This window comes from Platalea leucorodia (genome assembly GCF_965183815.1).
Source record: "Platalea leucorodia genome assembly, chromosome: 2".
NCBI lineage: Eukaryota > Metazoa > Chordata > Aves > Pelecaniformes > Threskiornithidae > Platalea > Platalea leucorodia.
In genome coordinates this window covers 33,332,593-33,346,418 of record NC_138824.1, presented here as the reverse complement: position 1 = coordinate 33,346,418, position 13,826 = coordinate 33,332,593, and the positions used below count along the sequence as shown (strand labels likewise).

Genomic DNA, 13,826 nt, shown 5'->3' with positions numbered 1-13,826 from the left:
ATGGGAGGCTTTTGCTTAACCAAAATTGCATTCACTGTAGGTAGGTTTTCAGCTCACTTCCTCCAGGCGCAGTATCTACAGGGCCCTCCTGGTGTATGTTCAATACATAGTACATACAAATAATCTTCTCACAGTTGAACATAATCTCAAGCAATGGAGCTCAACAGTCCATCTTTACCTTCAGTTGTATCAGTCAGTTTGGTTTCCTAAGATGACACCAGCTGAATGCTCACAAGGCTTTCCTAAATCAGTGGACAGAACGGCTGCCAGCCAGTCTCCTTCTCAATGTCCAGGCAGCCTGAACTCCTGCACCACCTGGGGACCAACCGACTGCCCACATGAAGGTGTTTCAGAGGGTTTAGGCCTGCTTTTGACAGAATCAAGCTTACTTTTAAAGGAAAAAGTGCTGATCAGCAGAATTCACTTCACCCTAAGCAAAAAAAAAGATACAGACAGGGAAGGTGCAGAAAAGGAAGAGATATGTCTCTGTTCATAACTGAATAAGCCTTAAGACAAAAAAATAGATTAAATGGGAAGATAAGAACCCTGACAATCCCCTCAGGACAAAGCAAGTCCCATAACTGAGGACCTTGCATTGAAAAGATCTGATGAGGTGGTTGTTGTGTTAGGCTCAAGGAGCATGAAGGTGTCTAGTCTGTCAGTAAAAGGCAGAGATCTAAAGCTGTGCAGGGTCTTCAGAAATCCTGAGGAATCAAGGTGTGTGTGTGGGAAATCCACACTGGGGCAAACAGAGGACAAATAGCAGGCAAAATACCAGTATCTAGAGACAAATATTGGCAATGTATTTAAGGAAAGAGCTGTACCTAAAGCCAAATGGGAAGAAATAAAAGGAAAAAGACAAGAAAGGCTGAGATCAGTGGGAAAGCACTAAAATGTCTATACATTAGAGAACAGAGTCTGGGCAAATGATGAAGGAACTGGAGCTACTAGCATGGGACAAAAGTGACTCCTTTAAAGGTCACAGAGGAGGAAAGAGCAATCAATCATGCTAAGAACACAGATGAGTAATTTCAGGAGCCAAAGATAAAAAAGGTAAAGGTGACAAAACAGCACTGTGTGTTAATTATGTGATAGAATCGGTTTGGATCAGTTAAATAAGTAGGGTAGAGTGAATTGGCAAGGCAGGAACTTCACTGCCAATGGAATTAATTATGTCAGGAGTTAAGCCATATCTAAATCTGACATTAAGGAGGTATTCTTGGGAAACAGATCTTCACAGCAGATCTCCACATTTAAGATGTAGGACTCTGCTAAATATAGGAAGTCCTCATTATTTCCATGTGGGTTAGATTTCTTTACTAGTCACTAAAATAAATGTGTGGAGATGTAATTTAGATCCTGTTTTGATAATTAGTCTTGAATTGAATGATCACATATTGATTCAGTTAGAGAAAGAAAGCACAAAGTCGTTCTATAATTCACAGTTTTCATTTCAAAGTGTATGTTTTGAGCAGCTAAGAGAAATGCACTGAACCAAGTTTCTCACAGAATAAGGTATGGAGGAGGCTTGGAATATTTCACAGAATCACAGAGTGGCTGAGGTTGGAAGGGACCTCTGGAGGTCATCTTGTCCAACCCCCTGCTCAAGGAGGGCCACCTAGAGCCAGATGCCCAGAACTTTTGAATATCTCCAAGGATGGAGACTCCACAACCTCCCTGGGCAACCTGTGCCCATGCTCAGTCACCCTCACAGTAAAAAAGTGTTTCCTGATGTTCAGGAGGAACCTCCTGTGTTTCGCTTTGCCTCTTGCCCTGAAGTCAAAAGTTTCAAGTCAAAAAGTGAAAAAATAGCAACAGAAGCCAAACCCTTCCTGAGCCTCAAACCAGATAAAAGCAAACAAATAATAAAAAAAAAAAAAAAAGAAAAAACAAACAAACAACCAAAACAGAAGGACAAGCAGATGAGGAATTTTAGGTAATAAGTTTCAAATTTTACTTACTAATATTGATCTTCAAAGAGCATCTCTCTTCTTTGCATTTCTTGTTGCCTTTTTTTAACTTCAAGTCTCTCTGCCTACAGCATTAAAAACAGGAAAGCATACTTGAGATTTCCAGTAAGCCAGAAACAAACATTGATTGTTTCAAATCAAGTATTTCAATATTATGGTTTTTAAAACAATTATAGCAGCACTTGGGTACAGAAGTGACCCAATCTCAAATTTAAAAGTATTCAGACAGAACCAAACAGCTCCTAGTCAAGAGACCAGTTTGAAACCCACCTATCCTCACAAAGGGCCTCACGAGCTTTCACAGTTCTCATGCCACAGCACTGTTGGGGCCATCTCTTGGTATAACTGATGCAAAGTTGGTCCTAGTAAGAAAGTAGAGGATGCGAACCACCGCACCAAAGCAGATGATAGTCTTGTATCACTGAAAACACAGTGGTACCAGTACATTGTAGCTCTGCACACAGATCTGCGGCCTTCAGGAGCATTAGGTACTGGCCAGTTGAATACATGCTAAGACAGATGAAAGTGGAAGACATTTGTACTTAACCAGTGTCATTCTGCCTCAGACACCATGCCCAGTGCAAGAGTCAACCAAACCCTTGACATGCAAAACTCCTCTGGAAATCTGGATACCACACAAGTGATTAAGTCCTTTAATATAAAATTGCACATAATTTCCAGTGGAAGGGTCATCTAAGCTGTCCCACCCCCCAAATTCAAGTAGAATAAAACATTCATAAAACAATAAAACAAAAATAAAGCAGAAACTAGAGAACTTGCTGCAACAGCAATATGTAGCTCAAGCTAAATTCCAGTCAAAAGGAGGCCAGCCACATTTTTTTTTTGTCACATGCAGGCAGGTAGGTCCAGTGGGAAGAGCAGTCAAAAGGCAGTTCAGTGTATTAAAATCACAAATCAGAAGTGCCAAACCGGGATTTCAGCCCTGCTATATTTTGAGCACAGGCTCCCACACTGCAGTTGGTGGGGGGATGCTCTGACAAGAGCTCCCACCCAAGGTTCACAACGACTAGCATGTTGAGCAAACTGCAACCTCGGACTGTCACTCTGCTCATTGCCCACCCTCAGAATGAAAAAAAGTAATCCTTTGGTAACCCAGCAACCAGGCATTGCTCTAAACAAAGTGCCCTGGAAATTTCAGGCAATACCTTGCAGAGATGAGAAGGGATCTGTAGGCAGGAATGGTGCATTTGGTCAGAGCCCTAAATCAGGGAGAGGACACTGTACCTGGGTAGAGGTACTGCACAAGGCCAGGTAGAACAGGGTGCATGTGTGTGTGTGTGTGTGTGTGTGTGTGTGTGTAAGGGGGAAAGTAGTGTTAAGAACAGGGCTGTAACCCCCACCCCCATCATTTTCTTCCTGTCCTGCAATCAATAACATTTCAGAAAAATTACAGTTCTACTGGCAGTTACTCAATTACTTTGCCTTCAGTGATTTCAGGGTGGGTATTTTTTAATTGGATAAAGAATGACTGTCTGGAAGAGATCTGCAAAACAAGTGCAAATTCCTCCTCGGCATGTATTGGATTAAGAAAAAAAATCCTGTCAGATGTCTGCAGATAGGAAAAGAGACATTATGTTGTGTAGCAATATAAACTGTTGGAAGGCAAATGACTTAGAAGTTGTTATTTGGAAAAAGGCAATGGGAAAATAAACAAAAAGAGGAAGAGAAATCTCTGAATAAGACGTCCCATTGCTCAGTCATTTGACATGCTGAGACAGTGGTAGAATGTATGAAATACTGATGCAATAAAAAAAAAAAATCAAACTAAATTAAGGAATATCACCCCACAGTACAGGTAAATTTTGATAGTTTTCAAGGGGTTTCTTAGTTGCTCCTAACACCTCCACCCAGAGATGATTTTTCAGGCAAAAGACTCCCACCCATCTGTGCAACTTAACAATTTACAGGGGAAGAAAGGAAATCTGATGACATCTATTATTGTCAAAGGTGATGTTGATACCCTCAAGACACCAGTAATAGCTCTCAGGCTTTTCCGCACCACTGCTCATCATTGCAAGCTGACGCCTTCACCTCTGAAAAAGCATTTGACATGGGATCCACCATCATATTGCAAGGCTCCTGAAAGTTCAAATCCAAAGCTCACCGGAGTTGCTGTGGTCTAGCTCCTAGCTAGAACAACACAGTGATATTAACTTTGATAAATACAATCCTTCAATATCACTCCCATCTCCCACTAGATAAAAAAGAAGGAAATATCCTATAGCTATTCTACCACCAGAATGGTGCCTGAAGAAAACTCCAGCATATTGAAATTATTTACTTGTGGCTGGTGTGACTATTTTCTACTCTGGAGGTTTACCCTGGGACCCCTGCTTAGGACATGTACAAATGACAGGCAACGGGACTGGGACATTCTGTAACTAATGACAATCTACCAACAGACATTGCCAAAGTACTCCACATTTGGCATGGTCTTCAAAAACAAAGCGAAGAGTGGAACAGCTGTGATATCGAAGGTAAACATGTTGACAAGCACTAGCAGAAGGTCTGTAAAGCGCTTGGTTTTAACAAATTCCCAAAAAAGGCCATTCATGCTGATTAACACAGTCAAATTAAAGAGCACATGATTTGACAAAGAATAAAATGAAATTACAGCTTATTCTAAATCGGATAGTTTCTAAAGATGGCAGGACTGCTACTACGTAATGTAAGAGCAAAAGAAAGTTGCACACAGTAGAATTACACTGAGCCTTTTCACTTCAAATCTTTTGAATCTTTTAATATTTAGTCGAGATTTAGAATATACAAGAAAAGGCTAAAGGCAGGGTAACAGGAACAGAGATTGAATGACATGAAACAGAAATATCCAGTGCACTGAAGTTATGCTATTTTGTGTACAGCACAAATTGCAGAAAGCTTAAAAAACAAGAAGCCAAATATCAGCCACTTGTTTATTTTCTTGGGAACTTTGACAGTTCTTTCACCCAAAAGACACAAAGGAAGTTATGGTGTGGTCTGGTCAAAAATCTGTGATGTGAAGGGCTGCACAAAAGATACCCAACTGCAGACGCCTGCTACTAATGAGCTAATAATAATAATAATGCTACTTCCCATGTGCTCCCACACTTTCTGCAGATCAGACACGCATCTCAGCACTAGGGACAAATACAGAAATAGGGACTCCCCTGCTAACGTTACAAAGTCGCTCCAAAATTATTTCAGTGACCACTGAGAGATCGCTAGCTTAGAAGAATATCCAAACCGATGCAGCCCAGGGTTATCCCATGAACAAATCAAAGCAGTCCCAGGACAAGCTGCCTGACATGGATCACATAGGATCCCAAATGCCATTCACTGCTACACATGGAAACTTGAGTACCAGTTCACACAAACTGGTCCTGTGGACCACAGAATGAGGAGGAAGGATCCTCCTTTCTTCTCTCTAGGAGCTGGAGAGAGATTAGATGCCAAGCGCATTGGTATTCCAGCACCTAACCTCATGGTTAATTAAGGAATGACAGAGACAGGCAGGTGGACTCATACAGATGGTAAGGCAGACCTTCCACATTTGGGTACTGCTTTGGCAGACACCCAGTTTTCTTTTGGTCACAAAGATAATGGGAGAGCAGGTACTGCTTTTCTCTGCAAAACCAGCATTAAAGCAGCAACATAAACAGATCCTACGTTCATAAGCAGCACTGGTTTACAGTACATCATCCTTACAATCAAGGAAAAACTGAGCTGAGTATTAGCACCCGTTCTAGTCATCACACATTAGTCTGTAGGGCTTCACCATTCATGTTTGTTGGCAAAGTAGCTCTCCAGCTGTGAAAGTTTCAGGGCCCCTGCTGATAAAGCTGGCTAGCCATTATCTCCTTTCAGACTGCCAGACAATTTGGTTTTTATTGAATGAATAATAACCTTGAGCAAAAGAAGGACTGGCAAACAAGAAAAGGCGACTTGTGAATTTGCAGAAAGACATGCTCTCAGCTGATGCCCTGCAGGTGCAAGTGTCTACAAATCTATCACTTTAAATAAAAAGCTCCTCTCTTGCAGTAACCGGGGCCCAACGTCGGTCGTACAGTACCAGTTCTTTAGCATCCCTTTCCTGTCATCCTCAGCTCTCGGGAGCCTTTCATCTGCAGGCAGGGTGAGATGGCCAAATCGACAAGTTTTAGTGGCTTTCCAGCATGCTTTTCTTGAACACAGAGCTGAATTTTTAATATATAAACATATTCCAAGCAGAAATCTTCATCAGCTCAATCGCTATTGTGGAAGACAATCCAAATAAACAAATTCAAATTAAGAGTTCCCTTTCATGCTCCTCTGTTTTGTTTGTTTGTTTTGTGGGTATACTTTTATTTATTCAAATTAAACAGTCTGTTTGGCAAAGATGCTTGCCATGATGTTGCATTCTCCTTTAGAAGAAACTGATAGTTACAGTTTTACTATCTACAACATCTATAAAGATTTTATAATCGGTGGGAGTGAAGGTAAGGAAATTAAAGAGCATGAAAACAAAACTGATACATCAATATATTTTCTAGGTGTAACTATAAATTATAGTAGTCTTGTGACATTTTTCTTGTTGAATGCCCACGAGCAAACAACATATATTTAATAGTTGAATAAAATATAATTAATCCCCTTTCTACCATTGCTATCATCACTGCTTCTGGAGCTATACATGAGCTAGTAACGGTTAATGACGTTTTCACATGATAATATTTATTGCCCCTGTGAGCTGCTGTGTATGGGCTTATCCCCAAAGAGTAATGCTAACCACTGAAAGACTGGGAACAGACTAACCCTTAGCTAGAGGCAATTAAGGCTATTTTTGTTTATGTGTGCCCTTGTACGCCATCCAGTAGCGATGATTTTTTAATTAACTCTCAGCATTCAGCTTCTGCACAGATGATTTTTACTGTTGCAGACACAAAACTTGCAAACTTGAAATCTCCCTTTCTCTCATTACTACTGTGCACATCAGTATCATGCTCCCCCTCTTTTCTTTTTTCATTTAAATTCCATGTTACATTCTCAAGTGAGCGCTACTTGGTTTCCACCAAGGAGACAGGAATGAACTTTTACAAAGGTTTATGCAGCACATAGGACAAGAAGATGTTTTGTGAGAATAACTAGAAAACCCAAACAAACGCAAAATAAAACTGAAGATTTGAAAGTGAGCTATCATTGGTGTCAATATATGGCGAATATCAGAAGGAAAAGTGATCTTACATATTAGCAATACAGCTGAGTGTGCAAGCCCCAGAGGGACTGGAGGGGCATCTGAATTTCAGGGTGTACTCAGCACAATGCAGATAGACTACACTGACCTTTTCATGGTTTGGATGTCTTTTCCACCATGACAGGCTGAATTTTCATGTATTCTTCCCATAAGTACAGCAGGCAATTATGGATTTCTATAAGGTCTTTGTGCCATCTGCCACAATCCAGTCTCACAGAGAAAGCTCATGCCAAAGTGAACTATATAACCTGTATACACAACATTAATCCTGACCCTAGTGTTCTCCCTTTCTGCTAACTCTTCAGGCTGAAAGGCTGGAGTTTCTGAAGAGCCAAAAGAATGCTCAAGCCCCAAAGAACACCATCCTTCAGTCAGCTACAAAGAGAAGGAGGACTGGATTTCCTAACTCCTTGATGCAATCCGGGGCTACCATTTAATTTAATTAGCCTGTTCCATGTAGTCCAGCAAAATCAAGCATCAAGACATGAACTTTGTTATATGGCTCCAGTTCTGCAGTAACCATGTTTACCTTTTCTCTCTGAATTGCTTTCTTTTTCAGGATTTCAGCCTCTTCAGCTGCCTTTTTTGCTTTTACATATTCTTCTCTCTTTTGCTGTATGACATAAACATAGAAAATTATTTTACATATGTATGTATACAAAGAACACATAAGGTAACTTGATTTGACTCCTGCATTGCACATCTTTCAAACTTAAAGTGTGTTCGAGGAAAGTTTCTAGAATTTTTTTCTTAAAATGAGGCAATGAATAAAGCAGGCCGTGCACCAGCTACTCCAATATTGGCTTTACAAAGACTGAGAAATCTAGGACCGATAAATGGGCATCAATGCAAGGAATCACACAGCTGATTGATAACTTACAAGCATTTACACCTTTTATAACAGGAACAACATTTCTACATAACCACTGGATGGGGTGGTACATTGATCAATCAGTTGAAGTGTAGGCAGCATGCTGGAAGATACAGCAAGGCATATAAGTGGCTTTACAACTGTACTGGTTATCATTTTAGATACGATCTGCAATACCAGTTGCAACATATTTATAGCCAGATTTCTCATTTTCTTTGGTGCTGAACATTTGTTTCTAGTTTTCTACTGCGTCCTTCAGGTTTCATGACTTTCTTTCGTCAAGCAGCTGTGAGTTCATTTTATAGCCATATGAAACACTTCATGAATAGCTTTTTTTTTTGAGTTCTTAAAATAAACAAACAAATTTATTCTTCCTGACCTTTTGCTGGTATTTAGATTGCATGAGCATCATTTGCTGTTTTTGCCTTGCTTGAGACTCTGATTCCTTTCCACCTTAAAAAAAAAAGAAAAGTATAAATTGCATTTTGTGTGAGTATTTTAAGTTCAAATGCCAGTCATTTCAGAACAGAGCAATATAACAGATTGGATGTATGCCTATACAGGAAATTTTTCATAATTACAGTAGCTGTCTGACATTAAAGAGAACAGACAGGAGACCTTTTTGATCATTTTATCCATCCGTCAAAAGCACTAGCTTGTTATTTACAGAGCATCAACTGTATCACCCACTCTACCAGCAAATATTTCCTACATTATATGATCAGTTCACTGAGGAACTATTCCATTTTCAGAAAATCGGTCATGCTTTGCAGATGAGTCTTCATTTTCAGATCCAGCTCTCCCCACCTTTGTTCAGTTTGTCACACACACATACAGAGTCGGAAATGTTATTGCCAAAAAGTTTCTCTTTTATCAAATTTAGAAGCTTGGAGTCTCTGCCATCTCTAATGGGATGCTATCATCTGAATATCTTCTAAGTAATATCTTGGGGCCCAAGGAAGAACCCCCTTTCTGAAACAGAAATCAAAGCATTTTCCCACAGACCTCATATTCTTATCCAGCTAGCAGAAGGTGACCTTTCCAAAGGCACAGGCTCTCTTTAGAGAACGTCTATACCTCTGGCCATTGTGTTCAGCTTTCAATTAAAAAAAACACCCACAAAACCAAAAAAAAAAAAACAAAAAACAAAACCAAACCCACAAACAGAAAAAAACCAACCACACAGAGAAAGTGATAAGTCTTAAGGGATGGAGGGAGTGGGTTTGATTCTATTATTCTGCTCTATTATTTTCCAAAGTATTTTCTTGCTTTGGGAAAACCAGTAATTCATTCCCTCAGTTGCTGCAAAAAACAACAGAAAAAACAGCAGCAGCCTCCACACCATTTTGAGGATGAGAGCTGTATTTTCCCCTACTGATTTTCTGAGAAGTTCTCCACTATCTGACTCTTAATTCTACAGAAATATCTGCACTAATTCGTGCTACCTGAGGTACCTGAAATGTAAAACAGCTATACTAGATCTTTCAGGAGGGATCACCCTTCGCTAAAAATAGCTTTCTCCACTTACTAATGGAAGGTAACTAATCTCTGGGTGCTTTTGTGAGGTTCAGTGAATGGGAGATCAATTCCCTAAGTGTGGAAACATTCCTATGCACACAGATAACTCCATAAGATTAAGTTCACAAGAAAGACTGGCCGTACAGCATACAAGCAACAAGCTTACAGTAGCAATAAGCATACAGCTGGCATTGTAGCGTGTCTCCTCCCCACATCCAGGAAATAAAATTGCTACTAAACAAGTTTTGAAACCTTTTGGATGCTTGATTTGTCTTTCTTTCTAGCCTTTTATTGGCAACATTTAACACTTGTGTTCACTGTACGTTTCTGCATGTACTGCTGGACAGGAGCTCTAAACAAGTATTTTACTGATCATTATTAACCATTGCCTATAGCCTTTCAGCCAGGTTTAATTCATTCAAGTTGGCTTGGCTGTAATGTGTCAAATGTTTCGCGGAATTCAGAGTATGTCATGACTGGCTTTATGTAATATGATTGAAAAAGAGGCCATTGCATTTATCAGACATGATTTGTTGCTCCACTCTGCTTATGGAGGAGGGTGGAACTTGCATCCTTCATTGTTCTTATCCCTCTATGGTACCTGAAATTTTGCCACTCAGATATTACAGAGTTGAAATCTAGAATACTTATTTCCCTACGGAAAGCATGAGTGTTAAGAAACTTCAACTTTAAGAATTCTCTGGTGATTGGGACTAGATGTGTACTGTCTTAAAATCACTCTGAGAAAATAACACAGGATACTTTTTTACCTTAATGACTACCTACAGTTGTGAAATTAGAGATGCCACTTATATTTTTTCCTCTTTCCTTGAGCTCTCTTCTGTTCCAAATTTGTTCCTGTGGGAATGATAAGATCTAATAATCTTTGCACCTTACCTCTTTTCAGAGGCACTGAACATAGTGCATGTGTCTCAGTCTCCAGGGGTCTTTCTAAGTGGCAGCTAGACAGTGACTGAAGAGCTCCATATAACCTCCTTGAATTCTTTCAGCTTTTTCTTGCTTTTTTTTTCTTTCTTCTTAATTTGCTTCTTTCCCAAGATAGTTTTTAAATGCAGTGGGACCAGAAGAAGTTAAGACTCCCCACACTCTTAGTCACTGCGGGTTTGCCACCACGTCCCCAGTTACACAGCCAGCCTGAGCACATTCTGCATACACCACACACCAAATCTCTGTTTTCAGATTTCCCTTTCTTCAGTAAAAAGCTTTGTGGTCCTCTTGGGGCAGAAGCATGTCTTCTAGGAACTGCTCGCAGGCAAGAAGCAGCTAGTATGTATGAACTCACTCATGTCTGGCCACATGATGGTGGGAATACAAGGCATTACACCAACTTGTACAAGTAGGTTCACTACGGCAAACAATTGGGACTCAGGCTGCAGGGCAAAACAAACATGTGGGACCAGTATCACCTTGACCCCAGAAACAAATCTGGGTTGGAGTCGGCTCAAATTCCTCCATCTCCCACCTGGTATCTATTTTTATACACAGTAAACCACCCCAAACTTATCTTTTATAGCATGTCAAAGAAATAACTTAGTTTGCAGGTCAAGCAGACAATAGCCTGCACTGTGTACCCCAAATTCTCCTACAACAGCCAAAAGAAGGAAGAGGAGCTCTAGTTTTACAAAACTAATAAAGGCATCATTATAATCATTCACTTTGTCAGAATGAATTTTGTCCCATTTCTATTAGTGCAGTTCCTCAAGGTCATCCCATTTTTGCTGCGCAGTATCCTCGTCATGTTCTATGCAGAGGGTGCTTTCAAGTTTTGTCTTGTCAGCAAGTTTCATCAGCTCTCTCTTACTTTTTGTGCCAAAGACATTAAAGAAAGATACTAAAACAAGATAGGTCTGAAGACTGGTACTTGAAAAGCACTTCTAATAACCTTCCTCCTGCTTCAGCACAACCTGCAGCCCTATTCTCTGTACAAGACTGGGGGTGTGTTGCGGTTGGTTTTGGTCTTTTAATTTTTTTTTAAACTAACTCCCAAATAGCAATAAATTGAATGCTTTGTAGTGGTTACAGTTGCAGAGATCCACTACGGTTCCTCTCACTTGTCTAGAAAAAAGGTTGGTTATCTTACCATACACAATTCAGCATGACCTAAGTTCCTGTAGCTTTTTATCCTGTTTTTCATTTACCTATCTCTGTTGTTATTTTTATAAAATTATTAATACAGAGCCTCATGCACGTTTAGCCTGCAAATGCTTGAAGCTGCAGGGATCACCTCTGCCTCTTCAGGAGCCAGCCATCAGGAAAGCACATGTACCAGCCCCTAACACAGAGGAGTTTTCTTATGGGTAGCTGAAGGGTCTCCAACACATGCTGTCCACCTGCATGCTAATGCCAAGCGTTTGTCCCTTCAACACATCAGCCACAGACAACATTGCCAGCAGGAGGGATAATCCACCTCTTTTTCCTAAATGTTAGTATAGATTTTCTACACTGATCTCCACAGATTTCTTGAGTGACAATCTATGCTGTTTTGTTTCAGAAACACCTTCATTGTTGTGACCGTCAAAAAGCACAGAGCACATCAGTAGGCTCATGTTAGCCCTTATTGACGGTGAATCTCTTTAATAAGTAGCGTGTGAGAATAAGTGAAAAATGTCTCATGCCCTGGAAAATAAAATTTTGCAATTCATAATAGTTGATTTACATGTCTTACCCAATCTCTGTGGAACCAACTTAATTGGCCCTGGCCTGTGCTCTTTCTTCCACTGCTCCAGGTCATCTAGCTCTTTCTTAGCAACTGAGCAGGTACAAAAAGAAACAAACATATGGAAGTTAGAGGCAGTACTAAAAAGCAGGCTGTATCGTTAATTGTATGTAACCCTGAAGACCCATCCAGGAACAAACTTGTTCTCAAGGGGTGCCGATAACCCCCAGGAGGTTACACAGTCACTGCAATGATCAGCTAACAAGGCAAATATTTTGCCTAACTTGAGACTGTATGGTGAGCAAACCCTAGGACTCAACCCAACAGCAAAACAAAAAACAGCTAAGGGACTGCTAATACACTTCTTTTTAACCCCTGGGAACCTCTAGGTAAATGCCACAGTATTTACTCCTACAGATAAAGCAGAAGTTGTTACGATTAAGATGTTATTGCTGCACGTAGGGAAATGCTTGTGGTGTAACGCTCCCCAGCAGGGAAATGAAGAATAAGTAATTTTCCCTCCCAACTGCATGCTTCCTAAATAAAAACCGGAGGAATGCATGATTCAGCTTCAAATTAAGACACTTCAACATAGGTGTCCACATGTGAGATAGGTGGCAAGCTCCCGGTGTAGTTGGTGGAAGTCTAGTCAATGCAGCCAGGGGCACAAGCCATATGCTCTAGGATGGCTGGTTGATTAAACTGCTCTCTCAAATCAACTGACAGAGGGAAAAGAAACCAAGTCCTTTCAATAGCAAGGTGCACAAAGCCTATGGAAAGAGGAGCTGTGTTTTAAAGTAGTATCTCAGTTGCTCTAAGAGCTCGATGCACTCTTACTAAAACCAACATGAACCATATTTTCTAATGGTAGGCTATGGCTAAGAGATGCTAACACCAGCTCTCCTCTAACAAGATAAAGCCAGTTCCTGGGCAAGTCTCTAAAGAGGCCCAAGAGAGATAGCAGCTTGTTATTTCACCTTTAAAACAAGGACTTAGGTAGAGACTGGTTTTGGTGAGGCCCTATTTCTGCCAGTATCCAAGGCAGAAGTAATTGGCATGGTTCAGACTTTGCATGCTGGTGGCACAAAGTGAAAGCAGATCTTTATTTAGAGCAGCAGCACCTTTGGTGTTAGTGTCGGAGTCAGCTCTAAGATGATCTGCTTTTATTCCTCCTTCCAGAAGATTATGGTTTGGTTCAGGAGAAATCCATTTTCTTTCTCACAACCAAAGGTAACCCAACCCTACAGCAGGCTGCTGGTGAAGCATTTCAGCCAAACTGACAACATTTGAGAAGAAATGTTTTTATTGCACTGTTTCCTTGAGGGCCCAAAGTATGAGGAGGGCTGACTGACACTCCTTCAGCTTTCATACCTTGCACAAATAAATAGCCAGGAGCGCAGGACTGCAGTGCTTGGTCACCTCTGCATACAGAATTTATTTCATGGCTCTTTTGCTGTAACTTTTGGCAACGAAAGCTTTTTAACACATGCCTAATATTGCTGGTAGAGGTTCAGGGTGTTCCTGCTTAGCTACTTTCACCAGCAAGACTTGAAGCCAAGC

At 40.5% G+C, this 13,826-nt stretch overlaps 1 protein-coding gene across 1 annotated transcript in view; it reads right to left on the bottom strand.

Annotated features, from left to right (window-relative positions):
- Positions 1 to 13,826, bottom strand: part of EPSTI1 (epithelial stromal interaction 1) — a 51,012-nt gene that overhangs the window by 26,547 nt on the left and 10,639 nt on the right. The window contains exons 3-6 of the mRNA XM_082337675.1: positions 12,276 to 12,359; positions 8,451 to 8,524; positions 7,730 to 7,813; positions 1,962 to 2,035 (exon numbers count right to left, since the gene is read on the bottom strand). Of these exons, the coding sequence (XP_082193801.1) occupies positions 1,962 to 2,035; positions 7,730 to 7,813; positions 8,451 to 8,524; positions 12,276 to 12,359 (316 nt within the window). The remainder of the gene's footprint in view (positions 1 to 1,961; positions 2,036 to 7,729; positions 7,814 to 8,450; positions 8,525 to 12,275; positions 12,360 to 13,826) is intronic.